This window comes from Schistocerca americana, chromosome 1 (genome assembly GCF_021461395.2).
Source record: "Schistocerca americana isolate TAMUIC-IGC-003095 chromosome 1, iqSchAmer2.1, whole genome shotgun sequence".
In the NCBI taxonomy this organism is placed as follows: Eukaryota; Metazoa; Arthropoda; class Insecta; order Orthoptera; family Acrididae; genus Schistocerca; species Schistocerca americana.
In genome coordinates, this window is record NC_060119.1 from 479,824,940 (window position 1) to 479,847,087 (window position 22,148).

At 42.3% G+C, this 22,148-nt stretch overlaps 1 protein-coding gene across 1 annotated transcript in view; it reads left to right on the forward strand.

The window, feature by feature from the left end:
- The window catches only part of LOC124565314, a 313,140-nt gene that overhangs the window by 152,855 nt on the left and 138,137 nt on the right, over window positions 1-22,148 (forward strand). The window contains exons 8-10 of the mRNA XM_047131016.1: window positions 4,989-5,104; window positions 13,130-13,363; window positions 17,088-17,239. Coding sequence (XP_046986972.1) covers window positions 4,989-5,104; window positions 13,130-13,363; window positions 17,088-17,239 — 502 coding nt within the window. The remainder of the gene's footprint in view (window positions 1-4,988; window positions 5,105-13,129; window positions 13,364-17,087; window positions 17,240-22,148) is intronic.

Consider the following 22,148-nt stretch of genomic DNA (forward strand, 5'->3'; position numbering starts at 1 on the left):
GCCCGAGGCAGGATTCGAACGTGCGGTTGTAGCGGTCGCACGGTTCTCGACTGAAGCGACTAGAACCGCTCGCCACACCGGCCGGCGGAGAGACTACACTGACAGCCTCTACGAGAGGGAACATTTGTCTGATGTGATAGAAGAAGAAACAGAAGTCGGTTTAAAAGAGGCAGGGGATTCACCATTGCAATCAGAATTTAAACGAGCTTCAAAGGACTTAAGGTCAAATAAGGCAGAAGGGATAAATAACATTCCATCAGATTTTCTAAAATCGTTAGGAGAAGTGGTAACAAAACGACTATTCACTATTCTGTGTAGAATGTATGAGTAATTCCGAAGACTTCAAGAGGTGACAAGTGCGAGAAATATCGCACAATAAGCTTAAGAGCTCATGCATCCAAGCTACTGACAAGAATAATATACAGAAGAATGGAAAAGAAAATTGAGGATGTGCTAGATGACTATCAGTTTGGCTTTAGAAAAGTTAAAGGCACCAGAGAGGCAATTCTGACGTTGCGGTTGATAATTGAAGCAAGACTAAAGAAAAAGCAAGACACGTTCATAGAATGTGTTGGCCTGGAAAAGGCATTCGACAATGTAAAATGGTGCAAAATTTTCGAAATTCTGAGAAAAATAGGGTCGAGCTATTGGGGAAAGACGGGTAATATACAATATGTACAAGAGTCAAGAGGGAATAATAACAGTGGACGACCAAGAACGAAGTGCTCGGATTAGAAAGGGTGTAAGACAGGAAGGTAGTCTTTCGCGCCTACTGTTCAATCTGTACATCGAAGAAGCAATGATGAAAATAAAAGAAAGGTTCAGTAGTGGAATTAAAATTCAAGTTGAACGATTATCAGCGATATGATTAGCTGATGACGTTACTATCCTGAATGAAAGTGAAGAAGAATTACGTAATCTGCTGAATGGAATGAACAATCTAATGAGTAGAGAATATGCACTGAAATTAAATCGAAGGAAAACGAAAGTAACGAGAAGTACAGAAATGAGAACAGCAAGAAACTTAACATCAGAATTGATGGTCATGAAGTAGATGAAGTTAAGGAATTCTGCTACCTAGGCAGCAAAATAACCGATGACGTACGAAGCAAGGAAAGGGTATTCCTGGCCAAGAGAAGTCTACTAGTATCAAATATCGGCCTTAATTTGAGGAAGAAATTTCTGAGAATGTGCATCTGGAGCACAGCTTTGTACGGTAGTGAAACGTGGACTGTGGAAAACTGGAACAGAAGAAAATCGAAGCATCTGAGATTTGGTGCTACAAACGAGTATTGAAAATTAGGTGGGGCGCATCAAACCAGTAAGAAGAATGACGACCCGAAAAAGAAAGACGGAAAACAGAAGATTTACTTAAGTTGTTTTTCTCCAAACGTGCGAAGAGTCATTACAATAGTGCAGCGAGAAACAGTCCAGCTATCACAATATCCACAAGGAAGAGTCTGTCCGTACTGAGGCACGCACGACGAAAACGGAGCCGCGACCAGTTGGCGTCTGCGCAGCATCACGTTGGAAAGTGGCTCCGAGCATGAGTGGAGCTGAGTCGCCGCACTGGCCACCCTGTACCGTGGCGGCAGAGGGCACTCGTGGGTAACGAACCGTCGGAGGTGTGGCTCGGCAGCCGTGCTCCATTGGGTCCGTTGGATCCCTTATGATCTCTATCGGTGTTGGGCAAAAACTTGCAGTTTCCTTACCAACCGTGATACGCCGGTAGGGTGGTATCATTAGGCGATACCAAGAAAACAGGATACACAAGAGCTTTCAATCGTATCAGTATCATGATATGCGGCACATGTAATGAAAGCCGAATTTTCTCCTGTGGATGTCTTTCAATGCGTGTACAGAAAAAGTAGCATGGGATACGTTCATAAAAGGTTCTCTGTCATTACACAATTTCGTCAAGTACCATGCATATCTGTTGTTGGAATTACAGTGAATGAAAAGTTCTGTAAGGGTGATTCAATGAAGAGGCCGCGCGATAGTAAAACTAAGCACTTACTCTTTTATCTTTGGATTTCTCGAATGCTAGAGACTATGTGAAGTATACAAGGACGCCCAAAAATTTCAACTTCGATTTTCTCGAAAATGGTTAAGAGCTGCGTCTTCCTGTTCGCACATGTTGAAGACATTGCGTGCCCTGCACGCGCTGTCATTATTTATCAAACCAGTGAGGAGAAGTTCGCACGGTCCCATTGTGAGCTCTTCCTGCAGTGAAGGTAATTATATCACAGTGCTTTTGTATCGTCCGTCTTCGTAGATGAGAGGTCAGCGAGGCTGACTGCCACGAGGAGGACTCGGGTTCTATTCCCTGTACTGCCAGTTATTTTTCTTTAGTGGGAGGACTAGCAAATGAGCGGTTAGCTAACTGAAGACCCACTCGGCCCATTAGCAGCGGTTTCAATGTCAAGCAACCCGACAACGCCCGCGAGAGCGGCTTGCTGATCACATGCTCAGCCATGCCGCCTCAAATAACACCATTGGCCGAGGATGATACGGCGGTCTCGAATGTCTCGCCCAGGGGCACAATGCGGAACTTTACATTTACTTTACTTTTGTATCGTCTGAGGATTTGTGAGTGTTGCGTGTATTTGTCTATAAACGTGTATTTGCCCTGGAATGGCGACAGTGCACATTACCGTTCTCCGTCTGTCGCAACAGTCACATTTTTGTGTTTGAAAATAATCTTGGAAAAGCGTCGGGGCTGTTATATCCCACCCTCCGGCGCGCAGCTCGTCGCCACCATCGTCAAGGTGAAACTGGATAGTAGGCCAACACCCTTGGTTGACAGCATGTTGGCCATCATTCGTCTGGAGCTCGTACCGAGGCTATACCCAACAACTCAGAGAACTGGAAAGTAACTGTAGCAGCAACTGTCAATTTTTCTTAGTAGAAAAATATTCGAGCTCAGCGATATCCGGTATTGATCTTTTTAATTCTTTATTTCTTGTGAAAACTTCCCTTTTTTAGTAATAGGATAATTTATCATCACAATTAAGTTTCTAAGATAATTTGTCAATTTACTGCATGATGGATTTTACCTATCTGGCTATCTTTATAGGTACTCTGCACGTTGCTCAAAATGGCATCTGCATTGCTGTTGTTGGTACCATTGCATGTGGAAGGCGTAACGTTCACCCACCAATGTGCACAGCTGCCAACAGCAGTTATCACGTGGGGTAAAGCATATTATCTCCGCTTCTCTCACATCGATTAAGGAACAAAAAAAAAAAATGGTTCAAAAGGCTCTGAGCACTATGAAACTTAACTTAACTTCTAAGGTTATCAGTCCCCTAGAACTTAGAACTACTTAAACCTAACTAACCTAAGGCCATCACACACGTCCATGCCCGAGGCAGGATTTGAACCTTTTTCAAACGGCTGTAACATGGAAACGGTACGTTTCCGGACATAGGTTCCCATTCAAAACATTATGTACTCACTCCTCTCTACAAGTCGCGCGGTTCCAGACTGTAGCGCCTAGAACCGCTCGGCCACCCCGGCCGGCGATTAAGGAACACGGAGAAGAATAACTATATCCAGGGTGTACTGAAATTCACGTTATAAACTTCTAGGACTTGTAGGGAGGAGTGAATACATAATGTTTTGAATGGGAACCTATGTCCGGAAACGACAGCCGTTTGAAAACGTATTTGCTAGGAATATGCAACAGGGTAGTCATGGTGGGAGGGGGGGGGGGTTACCTCTGAACGGCTGATGTCATTTGACGTCCATCCTACCTCTCTGACCGGGTTCGAGTCTCATTCTGTGAGTGTTAGAGCAACATGGCTGAGTACACGTCTACAGCAGACACCGACGTCATCCTTCTGGATGTAGAAACTCACGATAATGGCGGAGCCGCTCGTCACCTATATCGAGATCGTTATCCACAACGTCTGACTCTATCACATACGCTTTTCGCCACAATTACTCAACGGCTTCGAGAAAGGGTACCTTCGCTATCAACAGACTTGACTTTGGTGCTCCAAGGAGAGGCCGCACGCCCGAATTGGAAGCGGTTGTACTGCATCACTTTGAAGAAAACCCGTCAATGTGTACATGAGGAATTTCTTTGGCTATTAATGAGATGAACTGTAAAACAAGTGATTAATCACTTAATTGTAAAAGTAGTCGTTACCAACATGTTTTCAAATCGTTGTAGCACGAAAACGGTTCTTTTGCGGACATGGGTTCTAGTTCAAAATATTATCTACTCACACCCTTCTTCAAGTCCTAGAACAATGTAACGGGAATTCCCGAACACCCTGTGTAGCACTTAATGCACACCTTTATTCTGGCGCTTCAGGGAATTGTGGAGTGCGAAGACAAGAACTGCGAATATTATTGGGAGGAGCACACAGGGATGTTCTCCCTCGCTCTGGTGTTATTGCCAAGCATTTTATGGAATGCTCTGAAAATATTAATCTCGAGGACCAGATCAAAGAGAATTAGGGAGCTTAAAAGGAAGATTCCACTTGTAGAATTAAGGATAGCATGAGCCGTCGCATTTGAAGCTCACCAACGATTAAATTTTGTAATGGTACTTATAGCAGTCTTCAATTACAAAAGTTGCTGAGAGTGATGAGCTGCTCCAGAGACCAAACACACGCAAAGTGAAAACACCGATAAGATAGAGTCCAATTAAAATCTACGACCTAGACGATATATTTCAGTTAGTATTAGTTAGACTCATTCCTTATTTAGAGTTGCAGTTTTTGAAATGACCTGCTATTTTAGTTTCCATTCCCATGTTACACGTTTGCCGCACCCCGCATTTCATTTTGACAGAAAAGGACAGTCGTTATTTGTCACACTTGGTGTTGAAACATTCTCTAAATCTATTACGCCTCACATGTTTCTATGAGTTGTAAGAGTGCGACGATGCTATCGAGGTGACCAGTATTTTCAAAAATTCACTGAAACATCTCCGAGGCAATGTTTACTTACTAGGTGATTGCTTTCTCGCCTTTCAGATTGGAATTCTGCGCTTTTCATCATTCTAAATGGAACAAAAGAAGCGCATCTGGACATGCTGGACGGAGGCATCATTCAGAGGTTGCTGGAGGAGAAGTGGAAGACATTTGCTAGGGTATGACATAACACTAATGCCTTCTTTATGTGAATAAGAATTCTCATTTTATTCATTTTAGAAATATATAAATCTTATATACACAGTTTTTCCTTTCGATAAATTGATACCACTTGCAGCCGTTATATTCTGTGAATAAAGACATAAAATAAAGATTTACAAGTCGGTTTCTCTCGAGTTATTAACTGTTGTCCTCCTGAACGATTGTGATACCTAAGCGAAGCGACAGTTATGCATATGCATATTGATTTTTCACATTTTAATTACGTTTTAGCCTTGGGACCACAAAATTGTGTAGTAACTTTCTTTATGCATTTATAAGTGGAAGAAATTAAATGTGAAGAAATGTATCGAAAAACTCAGGCAATAGTTTTGAATGTCGAAAAAGCTTATCAATTTGTGGGAAGAATTAAAGCGAAGCATGTACGTTAATGTTAAACTGCTGTGATTAACTTCCCATGAAATTTCCTACACATTATAGGAGTACAACATACCGCTTATGAATCCTCTTAATTTTCTCTGGTTCATTTAGATTTTGCTGATCTAATACCAATCGTTCGAAATCATTATAGAATTCTCATTGCCACAGAAAAATAAAAGAATAGCCTATGAAATCTTTCCATTCTGTCCACTAATGCAAGTCGATAGAGATGACACAAATAAAAACAAATAATAATACTAGTATGCAGCTTTTCTGTTCCATGTTGCAGCTATACTGGCGAGCGAGGACGTCCCACGAGGGAGTTTCCAGGACGTTTAACAGATTTTAGTCCTTAACGGAATTTTCCGTTGGTGATTTTAGTCGCACATACACGCGCGTATGGCTCATAGGAGACAAGATGCGCAAGAAACATTAGCTCTTCCTCTTCAATACCCACCAATTCCATTAATGTACACTGAGATGGTAAAGGTCATGGAATATCTCTTAATTTTGCGTTCCGTTTGCCAGTGTAGTGCAGAACTCGACGTGGCATGGAGTCAACAAGTCGTTAGACGTCCCCTTCAGAAATATTGACCCATGCTGCCTCTATAGCCGTCCATAGTTGCGAAAGTGTTGCCGGTGCAGGACGCTGTGCAACAACTGATCTCTCGATTATGTCACATAAATATTCGATGGGATTCATTTCAGGCGATCTGTGTGGCCAAATCGACCGCTCGAACTGTCCAGAATGTTGTTGAACTCCGTCGCCAACAACTGTGGCCCGACGACATGACATCATTGTTCGGGAACATAAAGTCACTGAATGGCTCCAAATGGTCACCAAGTAGCCCAACACAACCATTTCCGGACAACGATCGTTTCAGTGGGACTAGAAGGCCCACTTCATTCCATGTAAACACGGCTACACCATTATGGAGACACCACCAGCTTGCACAGTGCCTTTTTGACAACTTAGGTCCGTGGAATTATTGGGTCTGCGCCACACTCGGACCCTGCCATCAGCTCTTATCAACTGAAATCGCGACTCATCTGATCATACCACCGTTTTCCAGTCGTCTAGGGTCCACCCGATTTAGTCACGAGCCCAGGAGAAGCACTGTAGGCGATGTCGTGCTATTAACGGACACGTTCCCACTGATTTCTGCGGTTATTGCATGTTGCAGTGTTGCTTGTCCTTTAGCACTGACAACTGTACGCAAACGCCGCTGCTCTCGGTCGGTAAGTGAAGACGTCCGGCCACTGCGTTGTCCGTGGGGAGAGGTAATGCCTGACATTTCGTACTCTCAGCGCACTCTTGACACTGTGGCTCTCGGAATATTGAATTCCCTAACGATTTACGAAATGGAATTCCCATGCGTCTAGCTCCAACTACCATATCGCGTTCAACATCTGCTAATTCCCTTTGTGCGCCATAATCACTTCGAAAGCCTTTACACATGAATCATCTGTGTACAAATGACAGCTCCACCAACTCACTGCCCTCTTATACCTCGTGTACTCTACAATACCGCCATCTGTATATGTACTTATCACTGTCCCATATCTTTTGTCACCTGAATGTAGAATGAGGAATATACCCAAACAACAGAACAGGCTTGATGTGCGGTTTGGGGCGCGTCTTACTTAAGAGTTTTGAAACAGCGTGAAGCAATAACAATTCTTGAAACAGCAGGAAACTAATTCGAAGGCATATTTGTGATTTCTTTTATTTATTTCTTTTTTGTCTACTTCTGGTTGTCACGTAATTCCTTCCGCATTTTGTATGTAACGTTTATCTGTTTATACGATATGTTGTCGGAACAATACTCACATTAACAACAGCGACGTAGTATAGGACAGTTCCCTAACAGTTTGATACTTGAATGAAGTTTCTGTCCCAGCCTTCATTTCTCAAAATCTGTTAGAAATGTTACTCCGACTAGACTGATACTGGATCCAAATTACTAGTATCTCCTGGTATTATCATTCAGGCCGTGTCGACGTAGGTTACTTTCACTTTAATGATGACATCGCTGCAGTTGTGACCTTGCGTAATGTGAGAAGGACCGAACATTCGCATATTCCTTTCGTGCAAACAGTCGAGAAGCAGAATGAGATTTTCACTCTGCAGCGGAGTGTGCGTGATATGAAACTTCCTGGCAGATTAAAACAGTGTGCCGGGCCGAGACTCGAACTCAGGACCTTTGCCTATCGCGGGCTCTACCAACTGAGCTACCCAAGCACGACTCACGCCCTGTCCTCACAGCTTTACTTCTGCATAGGTCCCGAGTTCGAGTCTCGGCCCGGCACACAGTTTTAATCTGCCAGGAAGTTTTAGTCGAGAAGCACTGGTGCGGAGGCACTATGTGAGAGATTAAGCCTGAAACCATCCGACGTCGAATCCTATCCAACCAATGACGTAACATTATCACTGTGAAAACTAAATTTTGAAGAACCGGGAAATAAGTGATCTCTTAAGCACACGCTGTAAATCCTGCTGATTTGCCAGTCGTTTCTCTCGGACGGCACTGTGTATTTATTGCTTCTTGGCATCCTCCAACCAATACCGGTCGCTGATGGGTCTCTTTATTGCAGTCTAGATACGCATGATTATCTATAGGGACTTACAATGAGTGGCTAAAAGTAATGAGGTAGCAGTCGACCGCTGCTGAAGTCTAATTGGTCTACTGGCTCAGTACAGTACAGTCTTGGACAAAGTGCTTCCTGACGTTCCCATTCGAAACGGCGGTGATCTGACTTTACAACAGATCGTATTTCGCCGCATGTCGCTCTGATTGGGGCCAACGAGATATACTGACCCTGTGGCGTGCGTCGCAGGATGTGACACTACAGGCTTACGTGTCCCAGCGGGAAGCTATTTACTGTTTTATATAACTTTAATAATTCTTAACTATGAATTTAAATACGTGTGAGCTGTCGACAACACATGACAAAATTAAGACCTGTAGTGGGTACCTTATCCCGTGGGCCCCAGACGGTGTCAATCTTTCGTGACGTACGTCGGGCGAGGAGATTAGCGTGATGTCACAAGTTCGTTGCGGGGTCCCATATTTCTCGTGGGCCCCGGCTCTGAGAGGATGACGTGACGTCCGTTCGTCAAACGCTTGTGGCAGTTCTGTGCGGGTGCAAATATATAGGATACATCCTAGACAGAAGACGTAGACGATAACCCTGACTTACGTAATTTCCAATATACTACGACCCATGTGCCTTGCACCAGTTATCGTTCTGTATTCGAAGTGGGTTAACTCGCAACGTGCTGCCTAGTGTCACAACACACCTTTCTGTAAGAGACCACTAAGGGATTGTGTCTACGCCTTATCTAGACGCAATAAATGGTTCAAATGGCTCTGAGCACTATGGGACTTAACATCTGAGGTCATCAGTCCCCTAGAACGTAGAACTACTTAAACCTAACTAACCTAAGGACATCACACACATCCATGCCCGAGGCAGAATTCGAACATGCGACCGTAGCGGTCGCGCGGTTCCGGACTGAAGCGCCTAGACGCAACATTCTGGCATCATATACGCCACATATTCAGACGGGACAAACCTTCCCGTCAATTTTAGGACCTCATTTTGTTATAGGTACTGTTATTTATCTTACTCATTCTCAATGGTGATCACTGACTGTGGTTAAAATAGCGAATGACGGTATGCCAATAGTTTTACGTTATTTTTACACTTTCATCTGCCAATTAGCCACTTTTTCAGCTCCTGCAAGCTCTTAATCAGATGGTAAATATTTACAGCCACTTTTTATTTTGTATCAAGTGCAGATAGTTGCTAGGATCGCGGCGCTATAAAAATATTTGGCTTTATAATTATAGACTATGCTGAATTACGAATATAAATGAAATTGGTGTTATTTGTTTACCCGTAGGACATGTAAACCCGTAATCTGTTTGTACGGCACTTTAAAGAGATGCATTATGTACCAGGATGGAAAAACACAGAAGTTAGGTGCACACGGTTTAACAGGCAGAGAACAAACTAGCAACGTACGCACTACGATAAAGAAATACACGATGTTATGACCCTAAATGAATAGACTTCCAGCGCGTGGATACGATTACTTCAAGCAATATAATAATGTTAATAAACAGTTAAAAGGCGCCAGTATCATGTGTACTGTTGTGAGCAGTACGCTCTGATCCATCTTGGGCATAACACTTAAGCGGCGTCGACCCGAGCAATTTTGAATTTATCTGTCCATTACAGTTTTTTTTTAATTTCCTTATTTTCAAATTTCAAAACCGCGGTCTTTTAAGCAAGTGCGTAATTCCGTACAAAGTACATAAATGTAGTTACATTCATCAGCGCTAGGATCGCAATGACTAGCTGCAGTTGATACAATAAATACAGTGCCTTAAATATCAGTGATCTGATGAAGAGCCTGTAGCCTCTGGAAAGGTTGCCAGTGCGAAATATAAATCTTGAAATAGGACTTTTTCAAAACATTCAGCCGAATTTCGTAAGACAATGTCATCTACATCAGTGACGATGGAAAATTGTCGAAAATTTTAACTTACCCATAGGAATTACTAAGTCTTTATTTTATAAAGAACTATCCGATATTACAAGGGTTAATCTTTTACGTTTATGCACATATATCCTTGGCGAAATTTTTGCAGTTGCGTTTAGAATCAAAGCTTTTTAACTAAATTTGACAAATGTTCACCGTGCTCTCCATGGACGCTCAAAAAACATTCAGACGATAATCAAACTTCCCATACTTTTCCGGGAATGTCACAGTAACTGCTTTCATTGCTACTTCTACGCATTCCGTACTCATGCAGCGCAGCTGTAAGTGGACTGCACGTGTTGAAAAACTCTTTTTGTTGTTATGTTGTAGCCATTTCAACTACACATACACACGCTCGCACGCACACAGGGCATTGAGGAGACTCTACAGCCAACTGCATGAATTGTGGCAATTTACATCTGACGCCAAGGTAAACTTTTAATGTCGATGCGTAAGTTAAAATGTACTCCAAGTCTCTTTCTTCACTTATGCAGAAGATATATTCATGCAAAATTATTGAATCTTTTCGAAACACCCCGTACTTTACCCGTACTTTAAAGCGACTGGTCGCAATTTTCATTCTACAACACGCTGTGGTGAGGTGGTGGTAACTTGCAAAGACGAACATGTCCACTAAACGGAGTTTTCCAAAATCAACATAAAAGTTATTTCAGACATACATACGAATGAAAATAAAATGTTGCAATACATACAATACTTTTGTTCGAAAAGGCAGTCATATCTGTAAATCAAATCCACAATTAAAATATTCCTTTAAAAGTACATTAAAATAGGAACAGATTCTCATTTGCATAACCACCTTGACATGTTTGGCTCTGAACGATTTTGAAAAGCGAATGTCTTGTTTTTAGGGATCTGTGTCTCAATCTGTAAAAGCGAGACCCTTACAGGATCGCTTTGTTGTGTCTGTCTGTCTGTTTGTCTCTCCGACTGTTAAGTAATCTGTTTCCCAGGAACAGGAAGACGTATCAAGTACAAATGTATGTCACATGTTAAGGTGAATGCTCCCTTGGTGCTGTACAAATTTTAAGCTTTCAAGTCATTTCTATCAAAATATACGGGCATTTATGTCACATATTTTGATACTCGAAAACTCACTCATCAAAATCTATAAGGTGCTTCCTGTTGACCTAGAATCATAAAATTTGTCAAGAAGCAAACTTTTCACAGTACAAGTAAAGGAAGAATACGAAAATTGCTAATTTGTAATTATATCACACAAAAAATATTTTTGTCTTCTTTTCTTTTGCTCATGTGTCTGACTGTTCGTCTGTTAAGATTCTTTTTGTTTCTAACAGTTCGACGTGTCAAGTTCAAATTTATGTAAAATACTAACATCTATAGTTATTTGGTGACGTAAAAATTTGTAAGCTTCTAAGTCAATGCAGCCAAAAGACACTGCCATTTATGTCACTTATTTTTATACTAGAAAACTCACACTTCAAAACCTAAGGGTTGCTTCACGTTGACTTAAAATCATGAAATTTGTCAAGAAGTAAGATTTGACAGTACAAGTAACGTAAAAAATCGGAAAGTTGTTAAATTGCAATTATATCATATAAAACATACCTTTTCCATTTGAACATACGTTGCATTCCTCACCCGTCAAAAGCATAATAGACGAACATTACTGCATTCCTTACTCAAAAAATGTTATATTAAATCTTCTCTCTCTACATATGTAAAGTTAAGTTCCCTGATGGGCTTTTTTTTTTGGTATATAGAGACTTGTCTTAGGCACTATTGTAGAGCTTTTGATACGGCCTTGGAATTCCCAAGACAAATATATCGATATCCATAACGGGCAGAAATTGTTGAGATTCTCGATTCCCATGATGGATGAATTATATATACAATATACACTCGTCTTGTCAAACATAGAATTAGAGGAAATAACTTTTGATTGTTTATGTAGATGATTCTGCTAAGAGTTACCTCAAAGAACCCTTACAGTATTAGGTAATGTCATTGTTACATCATTGTTTTCTGTCATGATGATTTGAAATAATTGTAAAACAACAATAAAATCAGAACGTCTAGTAAAACACTGAAAAGGAATATCAGTGTAACAGTTGTCAATTTACAATTTTTTCTATAATATCAGTTAGCAACTTGTTACAAATACATAAAATAATATATTATAGCAAGGATCATGCAATAAGACGTTAGTTATTTTGAAACTACAGGCTAGTTCAAATTGGACACGCTTACTGAAGGTTCCATATATATATATATATATATATATATATATATATATATATATGTGTGTGTGTGTGTGTGTGTGTGTGTGTGTGTAGATGGTCAATAATGGATGTATACCAGCTTTAGTACTCTTGATTTCAACAGCCCTTCTCCGAAATTAATTTTCAGTGGACCATCGACACCTTTCTTCTTATCAGCTTACATTGGTTGGCTGGAAAGTACTTCAGCTCATGGCTGAGGAAAGAGTTTCGTAATGGGCCATCCGTGTTTCAGAAGAGACTTCCACTCTTGTACATCTTGCTGGGACCTACAGAATGCAGTTGCTCCACATCGATATGAGTGTTTTCTATAGCTTTGTACTTGTATGTGAAAATTCGTTTCATTTCATTTATGTGATTCTTCTTTCTCTCTCTGCAGTCTACAAAAGACTACGATCTTCGCCCATTTTATTGCTTCGCTACCACACTGACACAGTAATAGTTATTAATATTAGTACTGTGCAACAATATTGCACAGAATGATGTTAACAGGCGCTATGTGCGGGAACTTCTTTCGGTGACTGGAATAGAAATCACGTGACTTGAATCATCGCCTCCTATTGACCGTAAAGGGCAAGTTTTTCTCTGTACGTGTTGACAGGTTCGTATTTGCTCTGAACCGTGTATTTCTATAGGCTCGTATCATGGGACATTTCATTTTGTATCTCAATTGATTCAAATGGTGGACACGTTCGCCTTTGCGTGTCTCCTCAATTATGTTTCCTCCGAGAGCCAACTGAAGTGACTCAGGCAGAGCAAGTGCCAGAGGCTGAGGTGGTACTGGCGTTCGGCAGATGCAGTTCCTGAAGCGGCTGGCGATCCTGGCGCTGCACCTGCTGTTCCTGAGCACGGCCATCTACCTGCGCCCCAAGGACCACGACGAGCCGCTGCTCGGGCCCACCGACTGGGGCAGCGTGGCGCGCTACTGTGCAGAGCTGGCCACCGTGGGCGGAGTGCTGTCCTACGTCATCCTGCAGCAGGGCGAGGAGATCAAGAACCAGGGGCTGCTCAGCTTCCTCAAGCAGCTGGTCAGTAGAAACCGCCTCTAGCAGTGGTATGAGTAACCACATCGTGCGCACTTCAAAAGTGTAGAACGGTTTAGCGCACCCACCTCCACCAGCTGCTAGCAGCCAGTGAGGTATAATCTCTTTCTGAGCGGCTTTCCGCGAGTGACGTTAGGCCGCGCTTACTGCCCACACCCATAATTTGCTCTGGCCATGCTTATGTCCTGCTAAAATTTCGTTTCTTGTCGTCTATATAAACACTTTCTAAGGATGTAAAGACTGAAAATGATTGTATCTGCCATCCTTTCCCTTCCGAGTTTCCCTACCACTCTCTCTCCATATCTGTGGTGGGTCTAGTGAACCAATTCCGTATGAAATTTTCCACGAGGTTGCCAAGTTTTGAGCATGGAATCGCTTTCTTTAACTTCAGTAGGAATGCATCTAGCCACACTATGTCGTAAGCAGCACTGAAGTCCATAGACACAACTACTCTTTTAAGTGACAGTCAAGTCCACGAATATAACAACTGGTCTCGGTCCATTCTGATATTTTGATTCAATGTGGAATGTCAAAGACTAATTTCTTCGCAAGAACTGCTGTTAGTTTAAAATAACACAGACGACTTACTTGTCTAATCCTTTATACAAGGTGTCCGAGAAATATTGTAACAAACTTCGAGGGGCTTTAGAAGGTGTCTTGTGAACAAATTTAGGATAGGAACCCCTGTCCGGTAACGTCACACAAGGAAGTCACAGAGCGCTGAAGTCACAGGCGCCGCCGCCTGTTATTAGGCTACCCCTCGGTGACAAACGTGACTTTGTACGTTGATGGACCATAGGCGGAACATCCCAGAGTGTTGTTTGTTATTCAGTGACCGCGACTGGTTGCGACGATCGCCGGTGGAGAAGGTGGATCTAGCTGCTGCATAGATACTTCTTGCCTCCCATGAATGTCATTTTGTGTTGCCTCAGTGGATGACAGTTTCAGACACGGGTTTCCCTCTGCAGCCTTTTTTCCTCCTATATGCCGAAGAAAACTCGAGATCTTAGAGGGTTCCAGTATCAGACAGACGTTGCATCCACGGTGTGTCGGCGTACAAAGTCACGTTTGCTGCCGCAGGGGTGGCTTAGTGGCAGGGGCGGGCGCCTGTAACTTCCACAGCCTGTTGCGTCATTGTACGACGTTTTTGGACACAGTTTCCTATCATCGATTTGTTCCTCAAGACACCCTCTACAACCCCTCGTAGTTTGTCACAATATTTCTGGGACACCATGTACACGAGCCTCTCGAGAATTTTACAGCATGTACTTGAGAATGCTATAGAGACGAAACTTGTTGCGTCATTGCTAAGTTCCCCTGGCAATAGTCTCATCTATTTTATACTCGCTTGCGCATCTCTCCCGATCTCAGAGTATCAGTGTGGAATCGTGTAAGCTAGTCTCAAGCAAGGTTTCCGATGTGTCATATAAACTCGGAACACAGAGGATCCATTACGGCTAGCCATCTTCATTTTCAGTGAATTTATAGCCTTATTCATTTCTTCTTCAGTAAAGGGTACAGATGAGATAGGGTTTTCGGTGTTCCAGCTACTCTCTTCAATTCTTCCTTGACAATTTTTGTACATTCTTTGTCGTTTGGGATTTTCTTTGTATGGTATTTAATCTGTTCTGTTTGTTATAGGAATGTGGTACATGGGTTGTGTAGATTGGGTGTTGCAGATCCGAGACGTCTCAGCAGGATCCATTCTTTCCAGGTCTAATGTACGAAGTCTAGCTGCTCTACAGCGGTTTCCTATCATTCCCTTGTCTCCATATTAATTGACTATAGCAATTAGTGGTGTATTTGATAGTTTCCCATTCTTTCATACACTTGCCAAAGCTTCTCAGTTTCACCATTTCAGCATGAGATGTATTGCATTTAAAACCTCTCATACTATGAAAATTATTCCAGCCATTGATGGTTGAGACAGTGAAATCGAAATTGTCGAATACATATTGACAGCATGTTACACTTCGAGCCAATTCTTCAATGTGGTAGACAGTTGCCAGCTGCTGCTGTTGAGCTTTTTTACACATATAAACACTAGTTCAGTTATCTTGTCTACTCACGTAAGAGAGCTGGACAGGAAATGTTGCGGAAGTGTAGCCTGTCTGTAAACTGAAAAGCGAGCAGCGCTCGTGGTGAGGGAACTCGCCTTACGTGTAAGAATGCCATACAGGATGACTAAGAAGCAATTTTCCCCTGTAGTAATGTAGAATAATGAGCACACACGTACATAGACTCTTTCGATGTGCCTTTCTTGCGTTAGTATTATTAGAAATTCATGTCCGTATTCCATGTAGTGTTAACGGAGTTGGCGAGAGATAAATATTTGTTCTTAACCCAATTCATGTGACAATAAACATTTTATGCATTTAAAATACTATTTTTCACAACTTGCGATTTTTCCATCACCTGCAATGATAAGGGGCAGTGAAAAGAAAACTAATGAAATGGAAAAAAGGTAAGTAAATTGTTTATTATTTCAAAAGTAATTGCTGTAGTTGTTAACACATTTACCCCACTGTGAGACGTGCCTTGACGGTAAAATGTTTGCTGTTGCCTGCGGAACAATGATCGTGCCCAGGCGTGCACCTCTTTGTCCGAAGCAAATCGGCGGCCATAAACATCTTTCTACAGGGCTCCAAAAATGTCGAAATCGTATGGGGAGACCTCGGGGATTTATGAACGATGTGTAAGGGCTACAGCGAAACTTATGCAGCGTATTCGAGACAACCTTGGCAACACGTGGGCGACCATTATCCTGCAACAAAATGATGCCGTCCGTCAACATTCCCCGGCGTTTGGAGTTGATGGCGCGTTTCAATTTTTGCAAAGTGGGTACGTACCGCTGTGCGTTGATTGTGGCGCCGTGTTCCAGAAAGTCAGTGAACTGCACGGCCTTCCAGTCTAGGGAAACAGTGATCATCACTCTCTCGGAGCTCCCGCGCCCGTTGTTTCCACTTCGCTGCAGCACTTACACATCCGCCACACAGTCCCGTTCTCTCCGCATGCATTTTTCATATTTCTGGAGCCCCAGAAAAAAAGACATTGTGACCGCTGACTCGAAGAAGTAAGACATTGCTGCTGTGTAAAGGCATGTCATCGATATGCGAGTTATGTTAACCTTTTCCTGCATATTTATGTGATTACGTGGGGGACGCAGTTCACCATTCGTCACAATGGGTGCGGTAACACTCAACCACATCCAGGCTGGTGTATCTATCAGACCAAGGATCGTTAACTACATGAGCCGATTCCGTCCAATACCATGTCATGTCCCAGTCTCGCAAGTCACTCTATACTAGCTGGTCCAAATAGTTAATAGCGATTACTGCACAAATATTTTCTCACATTATAGATCTAATCTTCCAAAGATTTCATTGACTGCCAACTGGAAGCTCGGGAAAGAAGGATAAATTGGCCTGACAGAGCACAGCAAAATTCAGGAGTGAGAGCGTCATGTTGAGGAAACACTGCTCCTCTGAAGCACTTCGCGCCATAGCCGCAGCAAGATCTGTTAAACCAGAAATTTACTGAATAGTTGAAGTAAGGTTTCGATCATTTGGGTTGTAGTCCACCTAAAAATATCTACATCGATGCGAGTCTGTTTACAGATAACTTGAGATCTGGATGACAAGCTTTGTTTCTCTAATGTACAACGCGTATGACTGAATGAGCCCACCGCAGTGGTGTTCCCGTGTTGCAGTCGCACGCTCCCGACAAGGCCATCTTCCTGGCGTCAAACCTGATGATCCTGGCGTGCATCCCGCTGCGCGTCGTGGGCGACAAGCGAACGGAGGAGGCCGTCCTGCAGTTCGCAGTGCCCGGCTCCTGGTTTCTGCTCATGTTCTTCGCGGGGTGAGTCTCGTCCATCACAGCTTGGTGACAGATTCGATGCGGTTTAGTTTTCCATATCACCACTAGCCTAAAAAATATTTTTTATTCAAGTTAAGGATTACAAGTTTTATTTAATTCGGTTCGTCATAACCATTTCCGGTCTAAGTATACAGGTTTATAATCTTATCCATTCGGCATACGTAAAAACGGTGGTGTAACAAAAACGAGCTACATGAGCTTCGTCATATACATACTGAATTGGCTCTATATGATGAAGCTTATTTGGCTCTTTTTGTGACCTTACCGTTTTTACACATGCCGACTGGATATGATTTACACTCTGTGTAATTAGGCCTGAAGATTTTTATTACGAATCGAAATTAATTATACGGTGTATAAAAATAATTTTGTGATCTGTAATGGGGTCGAAATATACAAGATGTACCATAACTAATGATGTCAAAGTATACAGTTGAAAGTACACTGAACTAAAAGTAAAAAAAAAAGAATTATCAGTAAATATGGGCTCTAAAGCTCATACCTTAAGAGCTATGAGCACTTTTTCATCTTCGCTACAGCGGAACACCCCCCATGAACCATGGACCTTGCCGTTGGTGGGGAGCCTTGCGTGCCTCAGCGATACAGATAGCCGTACCGTAGGTGCAACCACAACGGAGGGGTAACTGTTGAGAGGCCAGACAAACGTGTGGTTCCTGAAGAGGGGCAGCAGCCTTTTCAGTAGTTGCAAGGGCAACAGTCTGGATGATTGACTGATCTGGCCTTGTAACAATAACCAAAACGGCCTTGCTGTGCTGGTACTGCGAACGGCTGAAAGCAAGGGGAAACTACAGCCGTAATTTTTCCCGAGGGCATGCAGCTTTACTGTATGATTACATGATGATGGCGTCCTCTTGGGTAAAATATTCCGGAGGTAAAATAGTCCCCCATTCGGATCTCCGGGCGGGGACTACTCAAGAGGATGTCGTTATCAGGAGAAAGAAAACTGGCGTTCTACGGATCGGAGCGTGGAATGTCAGATCCCTTAATCGGGCAGGTAGGTTAGAAAATTTAAAAAGGGAAATGGATAGGTTGAAGTTAGATATAGTGGGAATTAGTGAAGTTCGGTGGCAGGAGGAACAAGACTTCTGGTCAGGTGACTACAGGGTTATAAACACAAAATCAAATAGGGGTAATGCAGGAGTAGGTTTAATAATGAATAGGAAAATAGGAATGCGGGTAAGCTACTACAAACAGCATAGTGAACGCATTATTGTGGCCAAGATAGATACGAAGCCCACACCTACTACAGTAGTACAAGTTTATATGCCAACTAGCTCTGCAGATGACGAAGAAATTGAAGAAATGTATGATGAAATAAAAGAAATTATTCAGATTGTGAAGGGAGACGAAAATTTAATAGTCATGGGTGACTGGAATTCGAGTGTAGGAAAAGGGAGAGAAGGAAACATAGTAGGTGAATATGGATTGGGGGACAGAAATGAAAGAGGAAGCCGCCTGGTAGAATTTTGCACAGAGCACAACATAATCATAACTAACACTTGGTTTAAGAATCATGAAAGAAGGTTGTATACATGGAAGAACCCTGGAGATACTAAAAGGTATCAGATAGATTATATAATGGTAAGACAGAGATTTAGGAACCAGGTTTTAAATTGTAAGACATTTCCAGGGGCAGATGTGGACTCTGACCACAATCTATTGGTTATGACCTGTAGATTAAAACTGAAGAAACTGCAAAAAGGTGGGAATTTAAGGAGATGGGACCTGGATAAACTGAAAGAACCAGAGGTTGTACAGAGATTCAGGGAGAGCATAAGGGAGCAATTGACAGGAATGGGGGAAATAAATACAGTAGAAGAAGAATGGGTAGCTTTGAGGGATGAAGTAGTGAAGGCAGCAGAGGATCAAGTAGGTAAAAAGACGAGGGCTAGTAGAAATCCTTGGGTAACAGAAGAAATATTGAATTTAATTGATGAAAGGAGAAAATATAAAAATGCAGTAAGTGAAACAGGCAAAAAGGAATACAAACGTCTCAAAAATGAGATCGACAGGAAGTGCAAAATGGCTAAACAGGGATGGCTAGAGGACAAATGTAAGGATGTAGAGGCCTATCTCACTAGGGGTAAGATAGATACCGCCTACAGGAAAATCAAAGAGACCTTTGGAGATAAGAGAACGACTTGTATGAATATCAAGAGCTCAGATGGAAACCCAGTTCTAAGCAAAGAAGGGAAAGCAGAAAGGTGGAAGGAGTATATAGAGGGTCTATACAAGGGCGATGTACTTGAGGACAATATTATGGAAATGGAAGAGGATGTAGATGAAGATGAAATGGGAGATACGATACTGCGTGAAGAGTTTGACAGAGCACTGAAAGACCTGAGTCGAAACAAGGCCCCCGGAGTAGACAATATTCCATTGGAACTACTGACGGCCGTGGGAGAGCCAGTCCTGACAAAACTCTACCATCTGGTGAGCAAGATGTATGAAACAGGCTAAATACCCTCAGACTTCAAGAAGAATATAATAATTCCAATCCCGAAGAAAGCAGGTGTTGACAGATGTGAAAATTACCGAACTATCAGCTTAATAAGTCACAGCTGCAAAATACTGACACGAGTTCTTTACAGACGAATGGAAAAACTAGTAGAAGCCAACCTCGGGGAAGATCAGTTTGGATTCCGTAGAAACACTGGAACACGTGAGGCAATACTGACCTTACGACTTATCTTAGAAGAAAGATTAAGGAAAGGCAAACCTACGTTTCTAGCATTTGTAGACTTAGAGAAAGCTTTTGACAATGTTGACTGGAGTACTCTCTTTCAAATTCTGAAGGTGGCAGGGGTAAAATACGGGGAGCGAAAGGCTATTTACAATTTGTACAGAAGCCAGATGGCAGTTATAAGAGTCGAGGGACATGAAAGGGAAGCAGTGGTTGGGAAGGGAGTAAGACAGGGTTGTAGCCTCTCCCCGATGTTGTTCAATCTGTATATTGAGCAAGCAGTAAAGGAAACAAAAGAAAAATTCGGGGTAGGTATTAAAATTCATGGGGAAGAAATAAAAACTTTGAGGTTCGCCGATGACATTGTAATTCTGTCAGAGACAGCAAAGGACTTGGAAGAGCAGTTGAATGGAATGGACAGTGTCTTGAAAGGAGGATATAAGATGAACATCAACAAAAGCAAAACAAGAATAATGGAATGTAGTCTAATTAAGCCGGGTGATGCTGAGGGAATTAGATTAGGAAATGAGGCACTTAAAGTAGTAAAGGAGTTTTGCTATTTGGGGAGCAAAATAACTGATGATGGTCGAAGTGGAGAGGATATAAAGTGTAGGCTGGCAATGGCAAGGAAAGCGTTTCTGAAGAAGAGAAATTTGTTAACATCCAGTATTGATTTAAGTGTCAGGAAGTCATTTCTGAAAGTATTCGTATGGAGTGTAGCCATGTATGGAAGTGAAACATGGACGATAAATAGTTTGGACAAGAAGAGAATAGAAGCTTTCGAAATGTGGTGCTACAGAAGAATGCTGAAGATTAGATGGGTAGATCACATAACTAATGAGGAAGTATTGAATAGGATTGGGGAGAAGAGAAGTTTGTGGCACAGCTTGACCAGAAGAAGGGATCGGTTGGTAGGACATGTTCTGAGGCATCAAGGGATCACCAATTTAGTATTGGAGGGCAGCGTGGAGGGTAAAAATCGTAGAGGGAGACCAAGAGATGAATACACTAAGCAGATTCAGAAGGATGTAGGTTGCAGTAGGTACTGGGAGATGAAAAAGCTTGCACAGGATAGAGTAGCATGGAGAGCTGCATCAAACCAGTCTCAGGACTGAAGACCACAACAACAAACAACAGCGGAACACATTTCTTCTATTGAATAAGTGATCATAGCTTTTGGTAAGCACTTTAGACCCCCTGTCTACTGGACATTTTTTCTTGTATTGGTCCATATTACCTGCTCCGAAAATATGGAAAGTAACGATCTTGCAGTAACAGAGATTTCTTTCACAGTATCGAAGATGAAGAAGAGTTCATGGCTCTTAAGGCAACTTACTCAGACGTTTTTGCTTCTTGTATCTCATACTCTCACCTGTGTGCGTTTACGCCGTTAATTATGATACACACTGAATAAGTACTTTCTTGCATCGCTGGAAAAATCTTGCTGCGACCACATCGCAACTCGAGAAGATCCATATCAATATCTTTAATAAAGTCCGATGTGCTAGTCTATTTTGATACAAGGAGGGGGTGGGGGGGGGGCAGCTGTTGGCCTTATTTTATAGAGCGAGGCCTTGAATGGACAATATACACATCCTATGCTCCATCTACTCTACTGGCTTTTCCTCTTACTAGCCGACCCCTCAGAATAAAGAGGATATTGCTGTGACATAATGTTACACAGACCGTAATTCTCATACGTGGAGACTGTTCAATCCTGCACGAGGAAGCACACATGCCACAAGGGAAATAACTTTCATACAGCAAATTGCAGCCGCTAATATTAATGTCCGCAAAGTATCACTATTCTGTTGTGGAATTGTTGCAACAAGACAGATCAGCCGACAAGGATAGATGGTATGTATGGATACTGCCTAACTACTTCAAAAATACCTTAAACAGCCCCTGGAACCTCGTTGTTCAGTCAGCCTGTGAGGGGCGGGTTGCGGGAATGACCTCAGCACTCGGGCGTCCAGTCCTAAGGAAGTTGGATGGTTAGGGTTTAACGATCCGACAATGACGAAGTCATTAGTAATAAAAGAAAGTTTAGGAAGACAGAAAAGCACCGAATACACCACCATAACGTTAATAAATTCGTCGAGAATAGGTTTATTCCAGATGTTGAGAGATGACAGGGCTGCGCTTGATCAGAAACTAAAGCGATGGAACCGTCCTGTCAATGCCAAA